The 17,329-nt window shown below is 34.2% G+C and overlaps 3 protein-coding genes across 6 annotated transcripts; 2 read left to right on the top strand and 1 right to left on the bottom strand.

Annotated features, from left to right (window-relative positions):
* Positions 1–1,736: 1,736 nt before the first annotated feature.
* Positions 1,737–6,885, top strand: LOC141724752 (F-box/FBD/LRR-repeat protein At2g26030-like). 2 transcript variants are annotated; one of them, XM_074527002.1, is made up of 6 exons: positions 1,737–1,928; positions 2,112–2,171; positions 2,278–3,216; positions 3,387–3,533; positions 4,763–4,846; positions 5,090–6,885. In XM_074527002.1, exons 2-5 carry the CDS (start codon positions 2,127–2,129, stop codon positions 4,796–4,798), a joined length of 1,167 nt encoding a protein of 388 aa, XP_074383103.1. In that variant the 5' UTR covers positions 1,737–1,928; positions 2,112–2,126; the 3' UTR covers positions 4,799–4,846; positions 5,090–6,885. The 2 variants fall into 2 exon arrangements, with proteins under 2 accessions (XP_074383103.1, XP_074383102.1); XM_074527001.1 differs by lacking the exons at positions 4,763–4,846; positions 5,090–6,885 and adding an exon at positions 4,103–4,646 and having other exon boundaries at positions 1,741–1,928.
* A 1,762-nt stretch (positions 6,886–8,647) lies between these two features.
* LOC141724751 (INCREASED PETAL GROWTH ANISOTROPY 1-like protein 2) lies at positions 8,648–13,098 on the top strand. Of its 3 annotated transcripts, none has more exons than XM_074526997.1 (9): positions 8,648–8,708; positions 9,244–9,312; positions 9,506–10,177; positions 10,396–10,809; positions 10,914–11,045; positions 11,231–11,412; positions 11,524–11,635; positions 12,411–12,554; positions 12,787–13,098. In XM_074526997.1, the coding sequence occupies exons 3-9, from the start codon at positions 9,569–9,571 to the stop codon at positions 12,898–12,900; spliced, it is 1,707 nt and encodes a 568-aa protein (XP_074383098.1). In that variant the 5' UTR covers positions 8,648–8,708; positions 9,244–9,312; positions 9,506–9,568; the 3' UTR covers positions 12,901–13,098. The 3 variants fall into 3 exon arrangements, with proteins under 3 accessions (XP_074383098.1, XP_074383101.1, XP_074383099.1); XM_074526998.1 differs by lacking the exon at positions 8,648–8,708 and adding an exon at positions 8,765–9,162; XM_074527000.1 differs by lacking the exon at positions 8,648–8,708 and having other exon boundaries at positions 8,761–9,312; positions 10,399–10,809.
* A 1,666-nt stretch (positions 13,099–14,764) lies between these two features.
* LOC141724750 (1,4-dihydroxy-2-naphthoyl-CoA thioesterase 1-like) lies at positions 14,765–16,737 on the bottom strand. The gene is made up of 3 exons (XM_074526996.1): positions 16,422–16,737; positions 16,142–16,333; positions 14,765–15,062 (listed from the first exon to the last, which is right to left on the bottom strand). Exons 1-3 carry the CDS (start codon positions 16,551–16,553, stop codon positions 14,907–14,909), a joined length of 480 nt encoding a protein of 159 aa, XP_074383097.1. The 5' UTR covers positions 16,554–16,737; the 3' UTR covers positions 14,765–14,906.
* Positions 16,738–17,329: the final 592 nt, after the last annotated feature.

Genomic DNA, 17,329 nt, shown 5'->3' with positions numbered 1-17,329 from the left:
GTGTTAACTTTGATCTTCCTATGTCAGTTAATCTTCATCCTTGATCTTGCACACTCTTCAAGCTGCTTTTTGTAGACTTGTCAATCCAGTTGGTTAGATTGTTTGTTGATTGTAAATCTTGGATATTCAACTGGTCTGCAATTTTGTACTTTGAGATTTTACCTCGAGATCTCCAGTTTGGTCTATAGAGAACTTGACATCTCGAAAAGTATATTGGCTTATCGAGATCTCTAATACTCCATTATAAATTTGACTTGTAGAGGTCTCTGAGTTCTCTATAATAGAATTTGGCTTGTCGAGATCTCTAGTCTTCAAATCTTCACTTTGACTTATCGATATCTCTATGTTCTCAAGTGGCTTATTGACTTATCGATAACTCATAGTTCTCTAGTCAAATTTGACTTGTCGATAACTCAGAGTTCTCTAGTGAATTTTGGCTTATCGATATCTCTGAGTTCTCTAGTGGAATTTGACTAATTGATAACTCAGAGTTCTCTAATGAATGTTGACTTGTCGATAACTCCGAGTTCTCTAGTGAAGAAATGACTTGTCGATATCTCCAATCTCCATGTCTTCAATTTGGCTTGTCGATATCTCTGAGTTCTCTATAAGTCATTTTGGAGTTCTCGAATGACTTCTCTATAACACTAAATCTGTGACTTTTAGAGATCTTGACTTAGAACATTTTTCACAAAATAAATTTATTCAACTCCAAGTTTCTTCATAATTCTTCTGAGGCATGATCTTCTTGATCTTCTTCTAGATAGAATTCTTAGGTTTGATACTGTTTAAAAGAAAAAGACTATAGTCTCCTGGTTGACATTTTTACAGACTTTAGTGTTACAATATAACATGCAAACTAAAATTACAATACAACTTACTTAGCGTTGTCAATTTGACTTAGTCTTGTTAAAGTACATGCATGTCTTGTACAAAACAGTCTTTTGTGATAAAAGTCTAACTTTGAAGTTAAAGAGCAAATATTATACGATCGCAGTTGGACCGACATTGTTATATGACTCAGAGTATTGACCATTAATGAAGGCCCAAAAAAGGAGGTTAAAAGTCGTGAAAATGCAAATATTAACGAGAATTAGGAGTTGAGTCTATCGTCAATATAATAAGGGAAGGTCGACTATGTTGGTATGAATGTGTTCGCAGACGATGTGTATTAACTCGAGTTGAAGACATATCGATACATGAAAAGAGAAAGTAGGGGTCGATCACATAAGACGTAAAGTGATCAATTGAGTTCAAATATGTAGATTTTATATTTCACATGTGACATGACATTATACAGGGTTGCTTGGAGTTGACGCATCATAGTATATATTGTGTATTTCCCGATTTACAATAGATTACGACGTTTACCTATATATATACATATATAATAAGTTATTTATGTATTACACTAATCACTGTAATAAATCATTGTAATAGGGAAACAGTTTGGTTTGGTTTTTGTTAATAAGCAATATTATATACTCATTTTTTTTAAAAAAAAATCAAAATAACATGTGTCATATTTTCAATTATGGAATTTACATTAATACACACGAGAAATCTATCTTATTTATAAGTAAATATTCAATATCAGGATAACACAATTTATCATTCTGAATATCAGCAAATTATTTATAATTCGATTTCAGCATGATCTAGTCACCATTATGTACGATTAAATTAATCGTCAAATTTTTTAAACATTTCGTTGGTAGAAACTAAAAAGGTTTGACAGTCGAATTTTCGTCGAATTTATAGTTTTATAATAAAACAAATTTTGTTTGTTTAATTTAATCCGTACTAGTGTTTCATATTAACATTAGGAAAGACGAATTAATTACTCCGTACTTTCATATAGAACATACAAAGTGATGATCTTGATGGCCTAAAACAGCGGAAGGTTTGATCTTGACAAAGTTTTGGAGGTAAGTTTCTGAGTCTATGTTTCACAATGTCATATAATCTTGTCTTATATATTCTTGTAAATTTGTATGTGTGTGTGTGTATATATGAACAAACTAATTTATGTTATAGTTTGTAACCCAATGAGATTAATGTTTCAGATTATTGTAATAACACACTTCTTGATTGCCCATGTTCTGATTTAGGGTTACAAGAATTTAATGTTTCACAAGATGGGTCAGCAGCAAAAAGCTCTCAAATTAATGGTATTTTTTTTAATTTTTTAACATCCATGTTTTTTTTAAAGAAAGAAACAATTTTTTGAATATGTATGCATAATGTAGTAATGTTTTTTTTATTGTTGAATGACAGAAAAATAATGATGTGATTCCGGAACTACCTGATGAGATAATTTCTCAGTTTATGTCATTGTTGCCTTTCAATGAGGCAGTTAGGACAAGTGTTGTGTCGAAAAGTTGGATATCGGTGTGGATTACACATATGGATGTTGTATGTAATGCTACGAATATTCTTGCGTACTTGTCTGAGCAATTTAGAGATGTGTATTTTCTTGTGAGGCAAGATCATAGGGATAGATTTGTGGAGCGAGTTGATCATATTATGCAGCAGCGTTGCAAGGGTCCGAAGATGAATTCTATTGTTATAAGCTTTCCGCTTTCTAAAGAACATGAATCTCATATTACTAATTGGATTAGTAGTGCGGTTATGACGGGGGTTGAAAAAATTAGTCTTGATTTAACGGGAGGTTCTGGTTTTGTCACTTCAGATGTACCAGTGGCATACACATTGCCTTTGTCGGTTCTTGTTTTCCCTGGAAAGTCATGCACCGTTAAGCATTTGCAGTTAGCATCATGTAGTCTCGACTCCCTTTCACTTTCTATTAGTCTTGCTTCTCTTGTCACATTGGAATTGCAAAATGTAAGTTTCGCTGATCAACAGTTGGATGCTATGCTAGGCAATTGTTTGTTTCTTGAGAGAATGGTTTTAAAGAGTTGCCCTGAGTTGGTCAACTTTAAGCTCACAAATAGAAGCGCTAGGTTGAGATTCTTGGCAATTAAAAGCTGTTGTAGATTGAATTATTTTGAACTTGATGGAAAGAATCTTGAAATATTTGAATACACCGGTCAAATTGATCGATTTTTGTTCAAACATGTTCCGAAATTAGCTGAAGTGTATTTTTGTTTTTGTGGATCGAGCCGAGTAGAAAGTGCAATTTGTGCCCTGTCCCGACTTGCCAATGATATACCTCAACTGAAGATTCTGAATATGGTTTGGATACGTGTAAATTTGGTAAGTGAGATTGCATGTAAACAAACTTGTCCCTAATTTGAGAATCGTGGTTACGTTGCTCAGGGCTAAACATGAGCCAATGACCTTCTCATGGTCAGATTAGTCTTTTGCCACTCTATACATGAATCATGTGTTTGGTCCCATAACATACATTTTTGTTTTTATTACAGGCTTTTCAGCTTCCAGAAGGAGTTCCTACATTTATCAACATAAAGCATTTGGTACTTACTGTCTTCCCATTCCTCGATGAAGACAAGCTTAGTTGGATTACCTACATATTGAAGTCTGCCCCATTGTTAAAGAACCTACAGTTAAATGTGAGTTAAATGTTAAATATCCTCTATTAATAATTACATAGAACGAAACCAATTGCAGCAGGACCATTTCTATAAAACTTAAACTCTGAATTATGTAACTTAAAAGGGGAAGCAGCTGAAGGAAAGAAGTTTACTGATGGCATAGTGGATTCAGTTTACTTTTTGGTTTTGTTCTTACTTCTTAACCTCTTTAGCTTACAGTTACAATAAAATTCTTTAATTAGAGTCGAAATTTCAGTCAATGTAGTGACCATAAATCTTAACATGACATCATGTCAGCTTCAAATAAGTAATTGACATCATGGAAGCTCAATTAGAATAGCTTACTCATTGCCAACGCGCCACTTGTCTATTATGAAATGTTATGTTTAAAGGAAGTATGATAGTACAAACTGAGCTGTTTGTGGCTGGACTTCCTTTTTAGATCAAAAAGTTTACAAGTTAACTATCGTAATTTTTTCATTTCTAACTTCATCATGTTCTAATACTACTAAGAATTTATCCCTATCTTTGTATAGGATTAGATACTACTCTGTGTTAAGTCTAACGTTGCTTCGACTCATTTTCAGCAATTTGTCTCAAGCTTCACCAGACAATTAGATGTGAATGATAGACAATTACCTGAAGTCACTCACATGAATCTAACAGAAATAGAGATAAATGGTTATCAGGGTAACCATCATGAAAAGGAGCTCTTAAAGTATTTGGTTCATAGTGCAGTTAAGCTTGATCTTCTTGTGATTAGTCCACAGGTAAAGGTATACAAGGGCTTAAATGATTGGTGTTATGAAGAATTAAATTTTTCTGGCGAAAGCTTGAGCTTGGAAAAGATTGAAGAACTCCATTCAGTAGTTCCCAAGGACATTCGTGTAAAGATATTATAATTATAGATTGCGGTTTCAAGCAGATGTAGAAAGTCAGCAGCATATTAGCCATGGTTGCTGGTTAGCCGGGTTTATATAGAATCAACATTTATAGTTGTACCAATTTTTGTGTTAAATTACATGTTTGTAGGTTATTCCAGACTAGCGCCTCAGCCCGTATGCTTTAAATCACAGATTTTTTAATTTATTAGGCCGGACTACTAGTCAGAATTATATATTTTTTGTTTTATGACTGCTGTCTTATGCTAACCACTGTCTCCTATAACAGAGCAATATGCATTGATTGTAATGGCTGAAAACTTGCTCTACCAAACTACCAGATGACTTTTTCCATTGCTAATGCAGGACACATGCTTTAACTTCCTCTACTCACAAGGCTAGTATTCAGGTGAAATATTATTTCTCAAAGATAGGATTTTCCCAAGACAGGTGAGAAATTGAGATAGGTCTTTTTTTAAGTTTTAAAATAATTATCTTATTTTTATATATGGAAGTAGAATAAAACTCTTGATTATCAGAACTTTGTAATTAAAAACTCAAAATAAAAAAGTGAAACACCTGGTAAATTATTATTAATAATTAAATAAAAGAAGAAGCGTATTAACTTGCAATCCAGAGTAGAAGTTCAAACTAATTTCTAACTATAAATATTGTGAAAATTTATTACTGCAGCATGTAAAGAATATGAACCTTAACCTTGTCACATGAAAAGGATGGAGTAAAAGCAAATTTGAGTTTTTTAAGTTCACACATCAGGTATGAAACACCTGTATATAGGGAGCAAGTGATAGGTAGTTTTGAATTGTTGTATGTGTATTGAATTGGTGATTGTTAATTCTTCTTAAAATTATTATTATTTTTTGGGTGGGAATCAGTTTCTTGTAGTCGTGAGAGATGATATTAGTGTGAGGCTTATGTAAATGTTAGCTCATTGTTACAGGTTTTGACTTGAGAGATATAAGTGTGTATGGTGGTGAGTACTAGGTGCAATTTGTTAGTTATCTTGTTCCGATTCTGTTGGTCGTGATTGATGGAAGAGATATATGACAGAACTCATGGCGCGGAGAATTCTGGATGTTGAGAGGGAAGGTGATGGGTTAGGGAATTACTATAATAGGGGAATGGGATCTCCAAGAGGGAGTGGCCAAGAGTTTAGCTAGTACATGTAGAACTTCCTCAAGGAAATCAGAGACCGTCACAATCAGTCCAGTATCTATTTGATGCTCTGTCCGTGGTTGAAAATATAAGATATATTTTCACCTGGTCAGAACTGGATCCTGTTGTTCTCCTGGCCGTGCCTCCAGAAAATATGACTAAATATGAGTGTGCCATCGACAAGAGCACAACAGGATCCAGTTCTGACCGGTGAGAGTATATCTAGTAGTTTCAACGACAGACAAAGAGCATCAATTAGATACTGGGGTTGATTGTGTCCTTGAGGAAGTTCTACATGGTACCAGCAAAACTCTTGGCTGCTCCCCTCTTGGAGATCCCATTCCATATTGTAAAAATTCCCTTACCCATTGAATGTATATGCTTATGCTTTTACCCTAACTGCACCAGCAAAACGTGTTATATAACTGCACCAGTATCTCACTTCACTCTTTGTTTTTTCTTTTCTGAATATTTTGCAGTTACGTTATTATCATTCAATTGAAGTTGAATCAGTGCGATTACTAAATACTAGTTAAGATCTGACTCGCAAAAGTTTAATTATAGTGAGATACTAATTGGAAATTAATATGAAGTTCTACTTGCAACAAGTAACATGAAACCATAGAAGTTAATTAGATTAAATTCCTCGCTTTTATGATGCGTTAGACTAGAAGGAAGCATGATTAAAAGAAATTGATCAGTCTGTGGTTAGACTTCTTAAGGTATAAAAAGATTAACCAAGTTGATAATTGGTACATACATTTCCATCTTCATGTTATTGTAATACTACCAAGGATTTAACTGTCTTCCTACGTCACGCTCATCTCACAAAACTGGAGATAAATGGATGTCAAGGTAATCAGCATGACAAAGATTTCCTGAAGTATTTGGTTGATAGTACAGTTAGCTTAATCTCCTTGTAATCAGTTAAGTTTTACCAGGGCTTAAAAAGTTATTATTGTTTAGAATCGGAGTTCTTGTGCAACAAATTGAGCTTGGAACAGATGGAGGAACTCCATTTAATAGTTCCCCAGGCCGTCCGGGTAAAATATAATGATTGATGTTCATCTTTACTTATGGCTGTATGCTTTCTGAGGAACCAGCATTCATGTCAACCCCCTTCATATACAGAACACTTCTAGATGTACTGATGAATACATTGCAAGTTCGTCTTTTTAGAGTACTTGGCATGTTTGTAAATTAATTTGGATACTTTTGTAACTGCAATTGTATGCTTGATTCAATTACATTTTCCCCTGTGAAAAATTACTGAATTTGCAAAGTCAATATATAGTTGCCTAAAGTACACATAAATTTGTAGTTCTTAAGCTCATATCAGAACCAGAGACTTTCTGTGTGTATATATATAGTACAATGCACGTAAAGAAGCTAGATTAACTGTGAAGATTAGTGCAAAGTAGGTCAAAACTCCCACTCATGCGGACACACATCAATCTGTTTACACTAATCACCACGATAATGGCATGAAAAGACATGACTACAAGTAGTAAAATAAACGATACATAATGCGAAATACATTGATTAACTTGGTATTATGAGATCAAAGCATTGTGCAAGTATGTATGATGCGAAGTTGTAACTAACAAAACCAAATCCCACACTAACAAAACCAAATCCCACACATTGTATTCCTTCGGAGTGAAAAAATGTAGTAGCGCAAGCTTTCTTTATCAGGTATCTCTCGAGATGTGGACTTGCTAAATCACCTTTCGGCTAATCTAATCATTTTGTAATTCTACAACTGGGTTTTCACTATCCACAATTCTTTGCAAAGCTTGATTCGTCAAGTTGACCGAGGTGGGGAGACGAATACCGGTGATATTATTGTTCATAGTACAAAATATTATGTTCACCAACAAATGATGTTTTGGGAATGGGCCTCTTGTTTACTCAAATTGGCTGCACTCGAAATAATAGGTTTCGACTTATTTCAGGCTCGAAATCAGGGCTTGACCCAAATTTTGAAAAAGACTCGGGATTTGACCGGGGTTACCACATCCTGATTTTTAAAAAGGGCTCCAAATTTGGTTCGTTATGTCACATGCATACGTCAAGAATCAACTCTTGACTTTCCGCAAAGTTGACAAATATTCAACCACCGCACCAAACACTAGTATGTTATGAGGGCTTGTTCAGACTCAAACTTTGATTTCTTGTTATTCAGTCGTTCGACTAAAATTCGACCACTACATCAATCTTTTGTTCACACGGACAACAAATATTGATAACAGTGATATATTATTGGGGCAGGTTGAGACTCAAACTTTCGATCTCTTATTATTTAGTTGAGGAACGAGACTCGAGTTCTCGTTCTTGCATAGTAGTTTATGCCCGGTATTTTTGCCTATTTATAATTTTAAGCCATTTTTATGAAATAATTCATATTTGAACTATGAACAAGAAGAATATAACTGAAGTAGTTTGTTGAGCAAGTGAAAAATCTCTTAAACCAACCTTTGTGATGGTGTTTGGTCGTCATTTTCCAATCATTGTCTCCGACCCACCAAGAATACATAGCAAAACAAACCTCAACAAAGAGAGATGACCTGCCCATATCAATCCAATATATATTCCAAATGTCACATATAAACAAATAGGCCTGCCCATCTCAACTTATTTGCAAATCCCTGTCATATAAAAATATGTAAGTGTGCTACTTTATAATGTGTGGAGGAATAAAACACTTGTAATTAAAGCACACACTTCTACGTCACCCTAATAAATTTGTTCCCAATATATAAATACTTGGAGCTTCTTGCTTGCTTGAAACCTATACAAGAAATCTTCTTTAGCACCTGCATAGTGATTGTTACAACATATATATCGTGTTTATTATTTGTGATAAGAAACAATGATTACATTTTTTATTTAATATTGAAGATTCATTCACTCTTTCCGTGCGGAGAGTAAAAGTTTAAGATTATCAACTTATCACACTTATTATACGCGAAAAAAGTACTGTAATAGTCATGTATCATGGACCAAATCATTTTTTAAATGTTTTTATTTTATCAACATGCTCATCTAGCTTTTATATCAATGCAGCCCATCTAGCTTATCAGTGTTTTCAAGATTTCTCATACCCATACTCAACTCAAGTTGGGGATATCCAAAGGTACTTTCTTGAACCAGCCTCTCTCCTCTCCCCCTACTCTCCAGCCCCTCCAGTCCCAACTCTTTCACATGCATTCTTTGTTTCTACTATCTTTTCTCAAAAAACATACTCTCATGTCTTGACATGGTCCCAACAACTATTCTTTTATTTAATGTGCCCATTTGATGTAAAACTACCCAACTTTATTTTGTAGTAAAGTCATAATATACACATACTTAACACAAAAGTCTTTGTTTTTAAACAACTTATTCATTGCATTACTGTCTCATGTGCATGTGATGCAATGCACAAGTTTTGCAGGGAAAATGTTTATCAGATCACACACACACATTTGCATACATATATAAATCAAGAGACTTTATAGCCTAGGGGACAGAACCACACTTAAGATCCAAGAGAAAGTATATTAGATTATCCTGTAGTATTAAAGAACATCAGTGCTTCTACTTTAATGGTTTGATTAGCTATGATATTATTGCTATTTGTCAGTTCTGTCATTTGCAGTTTTGCCTGATTTCTTCTGGTCTCTTCTCAGTTCTTACATTAATACTGCAAGGCTTTCTTCTTCTAGTGGATTCTTGACTTCTTTCAGTTGATCATCAAGGTACTCGATTATTAAACATTATCATTCTAGTATTATTACTCTTCTTGTTTTGGGTTAATAATTGCTAATTATTACTCTACTATTGTAGTACCATAACTAGTCCAAAAATTGAAGACTTCAATTTTTCAATCTCAGTTCCTTTCTTTCCATTAAATTATACTTCATTTACATTCTGACATCTGCAATTATATAGAAAATCTGGAACTTTGTAAATCTTAAAGTAAACTTCAGAAGAATTTCAAGAAAAGAGAGAGCAATGATGAAGCATAATTCAACAATGAAAACTGAAGAAAACCATCCCAGTGTTTTAATCTCCACAACCCCATCAAAATCTAGAGTTTCTGCTTCATCTAAATCCAAGAATTTGCCAAAGACTGAGATTTTAAATGGTGGAGTTTCGATATCTCCCTCGCCTCAATCAAGAAGAGCCCATTCAGTGCCTCCTAGAGATGTTATTCACATCAGTAGTAGTATCCAAAAGATAAATAGGAGGCCAATTTTGAATAGCAGGCCTAAATCTGGAGAAGCATGTGTTGAGGGGTCTCAAAATGGTAGAGAATTCGAAGAGGTTAAGCATGTGCATAGGTCTGTCAACCGAGTTGTTGTTGAATCATATGCTAGGCCTAAGAAAAACTTGAAAAAGAGGAGTGATGTAGATTTGGTAGATGTGAAGAAGGGATTAGAAGAAAAGCTTGATCAAAAGGAAAATTTGATCAGGGAGTTACAGTCTGAGCTGTTGGAATTGAAGGCAGAGTTAGGTAGATCACAGAGCTTGAATGTTGAGCTTCAGTCTCAAAACAAGAAGCTCTCTGAAGACCTTGCTTTAGCTCAAGCTAATAATACTGTCCTAACCACTACCAAGGAGGTAAAATTGCAATCGTTTATGCATAATTGCTTTTTCTTGTTTATGTTTCTTTAATTGAAGTTTCTATTATGTTATGAAAATTCTGCTGTTTTTATTTGACATGACAACAAAAAGTCTAAAAGCAAAACATGCATAAATCTATGTATGTGTCTTTGTGATTAGGAATTTAGCAGTCTGAACTGATCTATGTTGTTCAATTGTTTTGTATCTTCTTGAAGAAGAATTTGATTGCAGAAAATCCCAGCTCCAAATTCAAGGACATTCAGAAACTAATTGCTAAGCAGCTGGAAAGTTCGATAACTAAAAAGGATAGTGTTATTGAAACAAGTGCTAAAGTTGCACCATCAACTGCAACAAAAAGTCCCGGGCTTGGCATTGTAAATGTACAACCAAAGTTTCATGATTGTCCTAGTGCCCTGCCGCCGCCGCCTCCCCCACCACTACCACCACGGCGAGCTGCTAAAGCAGCTTCCACCAGAAAGGCTTCACCAGTTGTTGAAATGTACCAGTCAATGACAACAAATAAGGGTAAAAATCCTTCAGTGGGTGGAAATTACAGTAAACAGATTGCTAGTAGTGCACATAACAGCATTGTTGGAGAAATACAAAATCGTTCAGCACATTTGTTAGCTGTAAGAATCTGATAATGCACTCTTTTGGTCGTATGTGTAGCCCTAGATCCTGCATTGAACGTATTTATTGTAAACTGATTAACTATATTTATGCATTATTGCAGATAAAATCAGACATCGAAACAAGAGGGGAGTTTGTAGAAGGCCTCATCCAGAAAGTGCTGGCTGCTTCTTATCAAGATATTGAAGATGTTCTTCAATTTGTGGATTGGCTTGACAATGAACTTTCACCATTGGTAATTTCTTTTTCAAGGATTCTAAATATCAGCGTATATCTGGTAAAACTAATTGTCGTGATCAGATTATATCACTATGATACTCAAACTAGTCAGCTGTAATATTCTTTGTTTGTTGTTAATCAATTTTATGTCATATATTAAACTTTTAGTAATGTTGCCACATGCACCTTTAATATTTACAGGCTGATGAGCGAGCAGTACTAAGGCATTTCCAGTGGCCCGAGAAGAAAGCAGATGCCATGAGAGAAGCAGCAATTGAATATCGGAGTCTTAAACTTTTAGAAACTGAAGTTTATTCCTACAAGGATGATACAAACATTCCATGTGGTATTGCGTTGAAGAAGATGGCTAGCTTATTAGATAAGTACGCACATTTTTCAGGCATTCTGCTTACATCCGTTGCTGGTATGACACAATAATTAGCTTCTGATGACATCTCACAATAATTAGCTTCTGTTGACATCTCATGTTATAGGTCAGAGCGGAGCATACAGAGATTAATCAAACTGCGAAACTCAGTTATGCTAACTTACAAGAACCACAAAATACCGACTGACTGGATGCTCGATTCCGGGATTGTTGCAAAGGTTGGTTTTTAATTTTGGTGTTGGTACAATATTGGAATCTAAGAATCACAATAACCACGCTTAACTAACACTATTCACTCGTCGTGCTATGAATTTTTGTTAGAATATAGATCCAGTTGGACCTTCCTCTAATACCTTAAGGTTTTAGATGAACTGGTTCCTTAATATGATATCAGAGTTTAGGCTGACGGGGGACTAAGGTTCGATTTCCAGTCAGCTCCAACATTTTCACAATTGATTGTGGACACGAAAAGCAAATTAATGTAAAAATAGGCCCTCTAGTGAGGTAGAGTGTTAGAATATAGATCCAGTTGGGCCTTGGGGGCGGCGGGATCAAACCTTAGCTAGCTTGGATGCTAGCAATTTTTTGTTTCTATAAATTTTTCTGTATTTCTAAAGCATATAGCCTAACTAAAAACAAGAAGATATCAGAAAACAAGTACATGTAGTGGTACTGTAGATCAATGCATATTTATTGGTTACAAGTGAACGAGAAAACATTAGAAAACAAGTTCATGCCGCATTTTCATTTCTGTACTCATAATTCTACCAGTTAAAAAGATTACTAAATATTACGTATGAATTTGTTTGTAGAGATAATATATTAAATATAAGTCTATACTATTTAGTTTTCTGTAGATTGATCTTGGTAAACTCTGCATACTTAAAAAGTTTCTATTGTTTTTAAGTTTTAAGAGATCAGCTTTTCAACACATCCTACTACGGTTACTTGCACTTATAACTTCATTGTGACTGATTGTGAATGATGTCTCAGATAAAGCAGGCTTCAAGAATGCTTGCGAATTTGTATATGAAGCGGGTCACCCTAGAGCTAGAGTCCTTGAGATATTCCGAAAGAGAATCCACACAAGAAGCATTTCTGCTTCAGGGTGTGCATTTCGCATATAGGGCTCACCAGGTATAAATCAGCATGATAATATGATTTACATGTTAATCACTTCTCCTAAACAGTGTCTTCCTGATATTCTTATGTTTCATAACAAAATCTGAAATTGTTAAAAACTATAGATGGAGAGATCTGCTTGTGGTTCCCTAGCAGCAGTTAATTTTCTGATAGCATATTTTTAAGTTTTCTGGCGGAAATCTTAACTGGAACGAGAACTATGATACTTATGCATTGTTATCTGCAGTTCTCAGGAGGTCTAGATTCAGAAACTCTGTGTGCCTTTGAAGAGATGAGGCAACGCGTTCCTGGACATTTGCAAAGTTCTCGAGACATCTTTTCTGCAATACCATATTCGTGAGGGTGGGGAGACGGTGACAATCTTAGTAAATCCAAATCACGCTACCTCTTATCGCTACTACATTCCCCCATGCCATGTTTAGAAGATTGTAAGATCTAGCAGACATTACTATCTGGAAAATGAGATGATAGACTAATATCTCAATATAAATCATACATTGTATCCCTGTTCATATTAATAAACAATAAAATTTTGGTATAGACTGTTCAATGTAATATGATGTAAATGCTGTAATAGCTTCTCCGCATTGCTTAATTAACTAAAAACATCACCTCACATTTACGTAATGACCGCCAAAACCTTTAATCCCTCCATTTGTTCCTTCCAAACACTTCCCTTGGACAAGGGAGGAGCCAAAAAATAAATTTCACTTATGCTAACTTCTTGAAATTAGTTTCCGGACTTTATTGCATAAGCTAGGCTAGAAGTACCAAAGTAGCAATACTAAAGTAGCAATGAAAATACAATTGATTTCATTGAGTCAAGATGAATTGATCTTGTTTTAGTTGTACTTTAAAGTAGAGCGGACAATTCGGTACACGACACGTGAACACAACACGAAACGACACGAAAAATATGGATATGGGTTTTAATTTTTGGTACACGAAACACGAATGTACACGAACACGAAATTACACGATAGATTTAGTGTCAGATATAGTGTCGGATATGAGTTTCAATTTAGGTACACGAAAGTACACGAAATTATACGAGATAAATATATTTATGTATATAATTATAATATAAATATAATATAAATATTTACAAGTTTTTATAGAATACTATGTAAAAATATATATATATTTATGTATACATTCTCCATATTTCATTAAATTATACATTAAAATAGATTTTTTTTATATTATATGTATATATATTATATTAATTTTTTATTTAATATACACGAAAAGTACACGGAAAGTACACTACACGATTCGAATCGGATATGGGTTTCACATATGAGTACACGAAATCATTTTAGGTCGGTCATGAGTTTCATGTTTACGTAAACGAAATACGAAATTACCCGACACAAAAGTATACGACACGACTCGATTGCCCGCTCTACTTTTAAGTCACCGATCTTCTTTTCCTTACTTGAAAATCAAATTGAAGGATTGATTTTATGTTTACTACCAATGTTCTTCCCGTGTATTGAATGTTATCCAAAAACAAAAGAAATTGGGATAGGCTTAATTTATCCTGGACTAACTTCAAAATACTTCGACTTGACAATGGAAAAATTTTAAATAAAATTATGTAGGACACAATGTGAAGAGTTGGGCTCGGTTCAGGAAGGTAGGCTCCTTCATTTGCTCCAACGCTGAAATTTTTAGTTGGATCCCATTCACGTTCCCTCCCGTGCAGGACGTAGGCTCGTGTTGGAGATGGTCTTAGACATGTACTCACTCCGTTCTTTTTATAGCATTTTATTGGTTTTTACACATTTTGAAGTGCTTTGATCACGTATTTAAAATTATTATTTTTAAAAGTTTTTTTTATAAATTATATTTTTCATTATGATTTACAAAGTACATGGTACATTAGATTATAATTGTAAAATTTAAAAATGTCAATTATAAGTACATGGTCAAAGAACTTCAAATTATGTGTACAAAGTTAACGTCATATGTAATTTGAAACGGGGGTAACGAATGACGAAGTTTACTTTTTACTTTGTATGTCTTTAATTTATTGGCAAGGTTAGAATTATAAGTAACAGTTATTTAGTTCAGGAATTCTGTCTTCTGCAACTTTACTATATGGATGCGTTTTCACCTGGATTACTGGATGGAATTTTAGAGACCACAATGCCCTCGTGAGCCTGGAAGCCTAAGATTAAAGCTTATATTGAACACAATAATTTTCACAAAAATAAATAAATTATTATTGAACCACATACATCTGCCAAGAGCTGAACTGGTGTATATTATTGAATAAACACGTATACACTTGGTATATATCGCATCATATGCAATGCATACATATAGGTTTAGTTGATAGACTCATAATTTCGCATACTTGATTATGTTTTTAGCAGCATCCTTGGCATGCTCCGGCACAGGCAAGTTTGCTACAAGAGTGACGCGCGATACGGCTATCATTGATTTGCTCTCAGAGTTTGAGGGATCGTCCATCTTCCAAAGTTTTACCTCCCAAACCTGCTCAACAATTTCATACCAAGACTAAGTTACTTTTGACTCGAAAGAACAAAAGCAAAGAGTACCTTAGGAAACAATTTGTACTAAAGATGAGTTATCCAGTTGTAAGGTAGTTCATCTGAAATCTGAATCAAATCATCCATTTTCCATTCAATGAAACACATGGTTTATCAGTTCTAATTTCGCTCTGCATTCCAATATTAAACTTGAAAGGTTTAAGGGTAAAAGTTAAACCAAATTACTTCTACGGTTAAAAAGAACCAAAAAGGGAAGTCAACATTCAATTTTCAGAAGATAGATTAGCAAAGGATGAAGCTTGGAGTTCAGTGCATTAGCGACTCGGTGTTCTAAAAAGCAGTAGACGAGTGTAATGTACTTTCCAGCCGCTAATGAGATAGGTGAGTGTTGATATTAATTAGATATATCTTAATACATAAAATTGATACATCTGGTGTTTATAGCTACGCCCTATTACTTTAGCTAAACCAAGTACTTATTATCAGTTCTACAAGATTAGCGCACGAATTCTCAAGTTTAAATATAGTTCTCTAGTCACTGTGTTCATCGCTAATTTTTTGGAAATAGACAGAGGTCTCTATGAAAACAGTCACTCTAATTCTACTACTCACAGAGAAATAAGTCTGCCTACATTTTATTCTTTCAATGTAAATTTTCTTCTTGAACACCCAAGATCATACTCTAGGTCTAGGAACAACATGATTGATACAATGTGTTTGTTCGGTTTGGTTTCCTTGTATTAAAGCATTGGTAATTCAATCAGGATGATGTAAAACGAAATTAAATACACCCGTACAAAACTAAGCTCGTGGATAGTCATGGAAACTATTAATTGACCAATCACAGGGATCAATAAACAAATAAAAAAACTGCATTGATATATCAGTTGTACTTAAATTAAAAAAATCATACGTAGATTTAGTGTTCTAAAAATGTGACCACCTAGACGTTAAGCGGTGCTAAAACGGTCCGACGCCTAGCGATTTCTGGAAAACCGGGTACATTACATAGAATAAAATTTACAAATACATTACTAGCAAGTAGCACATAAATAGTAATACCTGAATAGTTTTGCCGACCGAAACAGGGTTGGCCTCAGCCAAAACAAGGTCACCAAGATCGGCACGTCGGAGATGGTTGATACTAAGATGAATTCCGGCGACCCTTTTCAGGCCAGATGCTATATGAGCTCCCATACTTGCTAATCCTTCGGATATCAACGCCGATACTCCGCCATGTAACACCTTAAACGGCTGATGACAAAAATAAAATTATTTTAACATATTTCTCAAATGTTAAAAAATTGAATTCAGAAAGCTGTAAAAAATTAAAAAAGAGTACCTGGCAACATTTTTCGGTGACATGAAGACGACCGGTGACTTTTTCCGGCGACAATTCATGAATCTCAAAGCCAATAGCATGAAGGGGTGCATCTAATTCTTGTGTTTTGTTAGTTGGTGAAGTCAACTCCATTTTTCTCTTGTGTTATGTTGATGAATCAAGAAAGAAAGTCAGTTTGGTAAGAAACATATCAAAACTAAACTTTCTTTTCGTATGTAAATAGGCAGGGTACTAGTCCTACGTAATAGGATGAAATGTTGAACGCTATCTTATCCTGGACTTTCCAGCCCCTCCCCCACCTAACGACTATGTTCAATTTGTCTCCAGCAAATGTATTTTGTATATTGGAGGCCACACTGACTTAAACACGGAGAGGAGTGTAATCGAGTTAAATACGGTTTACATGCTATTCAAGTTCCATTTTTTTTAATTAATAGTAATTTTTTAGTTTGAATTTGATTTATTCGATTTTTTTATTAATTTAAATTTGAGGTTTAAATTAGTCGACTCGTAAAGTTTGCAAGCGTTATACAATTTTATATTATTTTTTTAATTTTTTTATCAATATATTTTTTTATAAATATTCAATGATTTATTTATATTTTATATATTTAATTGAATCGAAATTGACCTTAGCTAAACTGATAATATTTTGAGTTTTTGTTGATATTTGATGAAATCAATTCGAGTTTTTGAGCCTAATTCAAGTTTATCAAATTTTTAGGAGTCCGAGTTTTGATGAAATTAAAATTTCGGTTGAGTTCGAGTTTGAATTTTATAATCCAGTTCGAGTTGAGCCTGTATATAGTAATCCCTCCGTCATTTTTAATTGATATTGTTTATGGAAAACTGTCAAATACGTATTTTAAGATGTATGGAAAATATAATTTTATAACTTTTTTATTTAA

The sequence above is a fragment of the Apium graveolens genome, chromosome 5 (assembly GCF_009905375.1).
Source record: "Apium graveolens cultivar Ventura chromosome 5, ASM990537v1, whole genome shotgun sequence".
In the NCBI taxonomy this organism is placed as follows: Eukaryota; Viridiplantae; Streptophyta; class Magnoliopsida; order Apiales; family Apiaceae; genus Apium; species Apium graveolens.
Note: the sequence above shows the minus strand (reverse complement) of the source record. Positions and strands in the feature narration are given on the sequence as shown.

What these genes read in the sequence shown, in the direction of transcription:
- LOC141724752 (XM_074527001.1), top strand. Translation starts at nt 2,127, where the DNA reads ATGTTTCACAAGATGGGTCAGCAGCAAAAAGCTCTCAAATTAATG. An exon ending in AAAAAGCTCTCAAATTAATG is followed by an intron (nt 2,172 to 2,277) that starts GTATTTTTTTTA and finishes GTTGAATGACAG; the next exon opens with AAAAATAATGATGTGATTCC. An exon ending in TAAAGAACCTACAGTTAAAT is followed by an intron (nt 3,534 to 4,102) that starts GTGAGTTAAATG and finishes ACTCATTTTCAG; the next exon opens with CAATTTGTCTCAAGCTTCAC.
- LOC141724750 (XM_074526996.1), bottom strand. Translation starts at nt 16,553, where the DNA reads ATGGAGTTGACTTCACCAACTAACAAAACACAAGAATTAGATGCACCC. An exon ending in TCACCGAAAAATGTTGCCAG is followed by an intron (nt 16,334 to 16,421) that starts GTACTCTTTTTT and finishes TTTTGTCATCAG; the next exon opens with CCGTTTAAGGTGTTACATGG. An exon ending in CGGTCGGCAAAACTATTCAG is followed by an intron (nt 15,063 to 16,141) that starts GTATTACTATTT and finishes ATTGTTGAGCAG; the next exon opens with GTTTGGGAGGTAAAACTTTG.
- LOC141724751 (XM_074526997.1), top strand. Translation starts at nt 9,569, where the DNA reads ATGATGAAGCATAATTCAACAATGAAAACTGAAGAAAACCATCCCAGT. An exon ending in ATGGCTAGCTTATTAGATAA is followed by an intron (nt 11,413 to 11,523) that starts GTACGCACATTT and finishes CTCATGTTATAG; the next exon opens with GTCAGAGCGGAGCATACAGA. An exon ending in ATTCCGGGATTGTTGCAAAG is followed by an intron (nt 11,636 to 12,410) that starts GTTGGTTTTTAA and finishes ATGATGTCTCAG; the next exon opens with ATAAAGCAGGCTTCAAGAAT.